The following is a 6,971-nucleotide window of genomic DNA, read 5'->3' as shown; positions in this document are numbered from 1 at the left end:
ACTCGGCTTGTCTGTCAAATTTTAAAAGTCAATGTGGCCCCTGAGCCAAAAAGTTTGTCCACCCCTGCTCTAGACCACCTGCCTGGCAGCTCCAATTAAAGTGGCGCTTTCATTGTCAGAGTGTGCGCAGGGATTATTAGCTCTATGGTGTAGGGGTTTTTTTGCACCAAGCAGGCGATATGAAGTGCAGTAAACAAACCCTCAAGAGACAACATGAATTTTCTTTTTAACAGGGATGAAAAGAAAGGCGGAGAGAGACGAAGATAATGAGACAAAAGAAAGTCACCTGAAAGCTAAGACGAGGAAATATGACGAAGCGTATGTAGCACTTGGCTTCACTGTGACGACAGTGGGAAACGAGGAAACATAACACTTCAAATCTTTTCTGTTACAGACCAAAAACAATGTTAATAAAGTTATTCTTTGTTGTAAGTTGAACTATACTTCTTTCTTTTTGTTTTCCTTAACGTTAATAAGGAAATAATTTTATGCAGAGGTGTACTTATAACAATTTTATAAACAAATGATATTATTTATAGTTGCGGTGAAGAGGGGGGGGGTGCGAATTGTTTTCTTCTTGCTTGGGGGCGCGTAACAGAAAGTAATTCAGAAGCACTAAATTAAAGCGTCTGTCTACCAATATATTCACTCCTCCTCTGTTCACGACCAAACCATCTCACTCTGGCTTCTCTGACCTTCTCTCCAAAACATCTAACATGTGCTGTCCCTCACATGTTCTCATTCCTGATCCTATCCATTCTTGTCATTCCCAAAGAGAACCTCAACCTCTTCATCTCTGCAAACTTCAGCTCTGCCTCCTGTATTATCGTAATTGTCACTAGACCATACAGCATCTTACTGCTGTCTTGTACACCTTTCCTTTCATTCTGGCTATGTGATAGTTTTCTATCACATAGTAACCCTGACACTTTTTGCCACCCATTCCAACCTGACTAAATCTATATATAATTATTTTGAAATACAGTGGAGCCTTGGCTTAGGCGTTGAATTGGTTCCGTTAGCAAGCTCGTAACTCAATGTGCTTGTATATTAAACTTAATTTCCCCATTTAAATAAAAAGCTATTAAAGCCCCTCATTTTGTGACTTGTTTTTGAATAAGAAAAATGTCCTTAAATTATACTGTATGAAAAACCATAATCCATAATAAAAGGGAATGTAAAGACATAAAGTGGTCTTTTTAAGTGTCTTTCATCGAAGATGGGACAAAGGTGGTGACAGCAACAGAGGAGGTTGGGGGAGTTTTACATTCAGTGCTCTATCCTTAACTTACTGGTTACAAACTAAATGCTACAAAGTGTTGCTAAATGTAACTTGCACATTTTGCTACACTCTATGGCTAAACTTCCTTTAGCAATGGAGTGAATGTTGCTCCTCTTTTTAAAAAGATCAAACTGTCCGCTACTGGCTTTGAATGACTTGTCTGATGCCTCGTAAGTTGTGCGATATCTGTTTACATTGTGTGTTTGGACTCATGTAGCTGACGTCTACAGGTGTTCAGGATGACTGTTGTGAATCTTTCCTATGCTGCCTGCGGTTTTCTGGGCATTTACTACCCGGTGGCTGCAGGGGGCTTCTTGCACCATGGGGGCAAACTGTTGACCTACCTTCGGGCCTCTGCCAGAGCCTTAGCCCTGGTGACAGAAGTGATGGTCACAGAGTTGAGGTGAGAATCTGCAGATGAAGTCAAGGATAAGAGCCGGGTCTCTCATTGATAGGATTCTCTCACCCAAACATATGATCCAGCCTTAAATCTATGATTATTGTAAAACAGGGCTGTAGAGATTAGTTTATTTTTATACTATCAGCATTTTAACTCTTCTACTCATTCTCAATTTAGGTGATTTCCTCATACAATTGTTGAATACAGAGTTTTTCATAACTTGTTTTGAACAAGGGTTCAAAACACCAAGGGTTTAACCTTCTCCAGGCAGATGTTGCAGATTTGCGACAGCCAAATATCAGATTTTTCCTGCAACTACAACTTAATTTGAGCCTGAGAGGGTTAAAAGGGTTTAAAACAGGCAGTTGGTGAGATAGTTCATGCAAACAACAAAGTCTCTTAGAAAACCATGAGGTACATCAGAGCAACATTCAAGATCTCCTAAAGATGTTAGAACCTTCAGATGAAGTTCAGTCTCTAAACAAAGTGCAGCCAGGTCTGGGTAGAGGGAAACCTTTAGGTTTTCATGTGGCAACAATCAGAAAGCTGCCTGTTTTTCAGGAGGGGAAGTACAGCTTATGGCAGCAGCCCTTAAAAAATAATTTCAGAGTATGGTAGGACTGAACACCAGAGGTCCAGGGCCAACACCTTCCACCAGGAGGTGATACATCAGATCCATCTCCTCTGTCAGAAGATCACCTAGGAAATTCTCCTACATAGCTCTTTGGGAACCAGCGATTTCAAAATCACTATTTTTCGATGTCAGTAGTGATTATCTAATGATCTGCAGTGCTGAGAGACGAGCTCTTCAATCACAGGTGTATCTGAGGCCTGCAGGTGTGATGGCCCAGAGGTTTGTGTTTACACACACAGCTATACACACAGATATGGGCAGGTCTGACACCCTCCAGCAGTTTAAAGCCTGCAGCAATTGAACTAAATATGTCTGTGTCTCATTGTCTCCTTCCACTTCACTGCTTAAAATAAATCCTTGGAAAGCGAAGACGCTTTAAGTCACAAGTATTAAAAATACTGTGTTTGAAAGGAAAGACAATTAATTCCTGCAGGCCATTGAGGAGGTAGCTGCTGTGAAAATCACAGTTGTATTTGCACAGATGTTTTGGTGGACTAATGAACATTAAGGACCTTTGACACGTAGGTAGACAAAGCACCTTCCTGTTTTACAACAGAAGTCTTCTCACCTGGCGGCAGGTGTTCTAACCAAGGCTTAGAAAAACGCCTGTGTGACTGAAGGTCTCCTTTTGACTCCACACTAAAAAGTGAGTCCTTCCTTTTACGCCTGCATGTCTCCTATCTTCCAGCTCTGGAAGGAGATCACCTACCAGTTGTCCTGCAGTGCCTGGTAGTGGCGATTTGGAGCCGCCACCCCAGATACAATCTCATTCTCCACCTGCAGTAAATAGAACTAATGTCACTCACTAGCATTTAGCTAATAAGACCGATTACATGGTCACATCACCTGCTGGAAGGCAGGTGAAAGATGATGTGGTGGCCACGTATTTAACCTAGTCAGCAACAGAGTTTAACAGGGTGAGATCCCAAGACCCAACCACAGCATGGGGACCTTGTTGACTGTTGACAGAATACAACTAGATTGGTCCAAGCAGGGAATGGGTAGACAAGGTGAGGTTCAGGGACAAACAGAATCAGAACCAGGAGATCAGCCAGGAGAACAGCTGGAAAGGCTAGCATCACAGGGAATCAATCCAGTAATTTGGAATACGATGGTCCTGATCAGAGATTGTATAGACTGAGCCAGTCTCTGTCTTCTATGCAGGGCTTTAAGCAGCTATGAAATGCACCTTCTGCTGAAGGTGATGCACCTGGTGTCTGTTGATGTTCTCTTCCCAACCTCTTTGTACCCTCGCTAGATGGACACCGTTACCTTTTATTCATTATTTAGGTGAGAGAAGCTGCAACAGCCCTGAGAATCCAGGAGGAGGTGGTGGTCCAAACAGCAGAGTTAGAAAACAATAAAATTGGACAAGTGAGGAGATGAAGGAGACCCTGGATCTATGCACTGGTAGCTGCAGGTCTAAGTCCATTGGAAGGTTAGGAGGCTGCTCTGATAAATTACATCTTAATGTCCCTCTGCCAAATATTCAATCACATTGTCGGATTCAAATCAGCAACATACAGTAACCCTGGAGCTGACAACGCCCTTCGGATGGCCCTCAGTGTGTGTGTGTATGTGTGTGCGCGTGCTCTCCTGACAGCCCTTAGCCCAATCTACTTCACACCGCTGATGGTTGTTGCTGAAGTGTAGTTGGAGGTGGTTAAGATGGGCGTCGCTCTCATGAAGGCTGAAGTTAATTTCATGACACCTTCTTGTGTCTCAGTCCCTGCAGCTCTCTGGTCTCCTGGAAAAGGTCACAGCTCAAATGTCAAGAGCGAAAAGACCAATTAATATCGTCTGAGACGCCCTGCATTAATGACTGTGCTGGAAGGGCTTGCAAAGGTTTCCTTTTTTTGCCTTGCTAACAAGTTTATGCCTCTGGAGATGAATACGATTAAATTGGCAGAGTTAGAGCGTGAATAATAATATTGTCCTTCATGTGAAGTGCATGCGTAGAGCCAGGTCCACTGTGTTGTTGATGAGATGCAGAGTGATGCTGCAGGCTGATCTGTGCCTGGCAGGGAGGCAATGGAGGAGATCCTGCCTGCCAATGCCCACTGCCTGGCCTCCAACCGCTTGTACATCTCCATAACACACTCCTGCAACGGCAAGAACCTCCTGGTGTCCAGGTTCACTTCCAAAGAGGACCTTGTCAAGGTGCATGCTGAAAAGTAGCACTGAACGAGAGGTTAAAAAGGCAGGACATGAATATTTACCATTGTTCAACCATATGTCGGGAGACAGGATGGGATCAGAACCATGTGAGATGGGTTTCACAGGCCATGATGAAGATGGTTCCATAGTTCTATGTGGGCTCCACAACTTCTTGAGTTACATGACAACTTTACTTACTCTAATAAGTATGCAGTGATGTCACAGTCATTGATGGACGGAGGCTTTATAGACAGCCTACCCATCCTGCCCTTAGGACCAACCAACACAGTGTCCCCCTTCTCCGGCTCACAGGTTGCATGTCCGGTCCACAGGGGGAACTTTAGCAGTTAGGTCCAGAAATACCTGGACAGTGACACAAGTTTTATTATTTTAGCTGTTTACGAAAACGTATTCAGGATACAATTATAAGATTAATATGGGCTTAGCGTGCAGACTCTCAGCTGTAATTTGACAGTATTCACATCCAAATTGGAGCAAGGGTCAGGAATTACAGCTTTTTGATATAAACTCTTTTTCAAAAGTAATTGGACAATTGAATCAGAAGGCTTCAAAAAAATAACAAGGCTGCCTGGGCTATTCCCTCGGTAACCTGCCATCAATTAAGCAGTTAAAAGGTCTCGGGTTGATTACAGGAGTGCCGTTTGCATTTGGAAGCTGCTGCTGTGAACACATAACATGTGGTAAAAGGAGCTCTCAATAGAGGTGAAACAGACCATCCTGAGGCTGAAAAAAGAAGAAATCCACCAGAGGGATAACAGAAATGTTAGGAGTGGCCAGATCAACAGTTTGGTACATTCTGAGAAAAAAAAAGGGTACTGGTGAGCTTGGAAACTAAGAAAGGCCTGGACATCCACGGAAGACAACAGTGGTGGATGATCGCAGAATCCTTTCCATGGTAAAGAAAAACCCTTTACAACATCCACTCAAGTGAGGAGCACTCTCAGGGAAGCAGGTGTATCAGTATCTAAGTCCCAAAAAGAAAACACCCAAAGGTGAAAACTATTAATCGGCCTCAAAAATAGAAAGGCCAGAATTGATTTGAAGCACCTTAAGTGCCAGAAGCACCTGAAGAAGCCTGCCCAGTTCTGGAACAGCATTCTTTGGAGAGATTTGACTAAAATCAACCTGTACCAGAATGATGGGAAGAAGAAAGTTTGCAGAGGAATTGGAAACACTCATGATCCAAAGCGCACCACATCTGCCTGGAGGCAGTATGTTGACATGGGCATGCATGGCTTCCAATGGTGCGTGGCTCACTTGTGTTTATTGATGATGTGACAAAAAACCAGAAGCAGCTGGATGAATTGTGAAGTGTATAGGGATATACTTTCTGCTCAGATTCAGCCAAATGCAGCAAAGTTGATTGGACGGCGCTTCAAGGTACAGATGGACAATGATCCGGAATATTCTGGCTGAGTCAATCACTAGCCTCCTTCCCAATTACCATATATTTCACTTGCTCAAACAAAACTTAAGGGAGAAAGACCCACAAACAAGCAACAACTTAAGACCGCTGTAGTAAAGGCCTGGCAAAGTATCACAAAGGACACCCAGCATCTGGTGACATCTGTGGGTTCCAGACTACAGGCAGTCATTGCCTGCAAAGCATTCTCAACAAAATACTGAAAAGTATGTTGTGTGTAAAACTGTTTAGAGCAGAGCCCAAATCATGAAGATTGTGTAATTGTCCAAATATTTCTGGGCCTAACTGTATCAGGCAAACTAATCTCCCGGATGACATGTCACCTGCAAAGGAAAAAGCAGCTCAAACTTTGAGGGCCTCCTGTACAGGCCATGCAGCTAGGGGGTTTGAACCCATAGCCCTACATAAGAAGAGGTGGCTGTTAAATGTTTATTGTGACAGGACCCTCAGCAATTCTGTCTCCTTTGACCCCATCAAACTTCAGTATCTTGACCATCTGCAGGTTTAGTTTTTTAACACTGAATGGAGGATGTGGGCTGAGGCCCCGAGGAGCTTGCACTGTATCTTCTCTTCAGCAAGAGCTTGCACTAAGCATGCACCATGCATGTCACTTGTTGTGCACACAGCTACGGCGTGTGTTTATCAGTCAACAGTAAGGAAGCCCTGATCTGAGTGTGTGCTGTCTCTGGTCTCAGTTCTCCATGGAGAACCTCAAAAGGATGAACCAGGCCTTGTTCCCTCTGCTTACCAGCATCCTGCAGTCTCTGTGTGAATAAGGCTTCCAGGATGCTGCAGTGGGTGACCCAGGGCACTGGTGAGAGGAGGAAGAGCAGGGGCTCTGCAGCAGAACGTTAACTGAAGGCCCGTTCCTCTTTTTCTTTCCTACCATGTGTGAAAAGGTTACGTCTCATCAATGCTCCATTTGTGGAGGACTGAGCTCTGACCTCTGACCTGGTACACATCCAAATCTAGTAAAGAGGACCTTCTCCGTGCACAAATCCCAAAGGCTGGTATCACAAGTTTAATTCAGGCTGTTGGTTTCATTCATATCTTC

General features: G+C 43.8%; 1 protein-coding gene across 1 annotated transcript; it reads left to right on the top strand.

The window, feature by feature from the left end:
* The first annotated feature begins 1,521 nt into the window (after nt 1-1,521).
* Nucleotides 1,522-6,735, top strand: pnpla4 (patatin-like phospholipase domain containing 4). The gene is given in 6 exon segments (XM_086148510.1): nt 1,522-1,671; nt 3,050-3,071; nt 3,074-3,098; nt 4,341-4,482; nt 4,651-4,866; nt 6,613-6,735. Coding segments are annotated over 6 exon segments (678 nt in total).
* The last annotated feature ends 236 nt before the right edge of the window (nt 6,736-6,971 follow it).

Source organism: Fistularia commersonii, chromosome 6, assembly GCF_037954325.1.
Source record: "Fistularia commersonii isolate RoL2024-O1a breed Wild chromosome 6, RoL_Fcom_v1.0, whole genome shotgun sequence".
NCBI lineage: Eukaryota > Metazoa > Chordata > Actinopteri > Syngnathiformes > Fistulariidae > Fistularia > Fistularia commersonii.
Note: the sequence above shows the minus strand (reverse complement) of the source record. Positions and strands in the feature narration are given on the sequence as shown.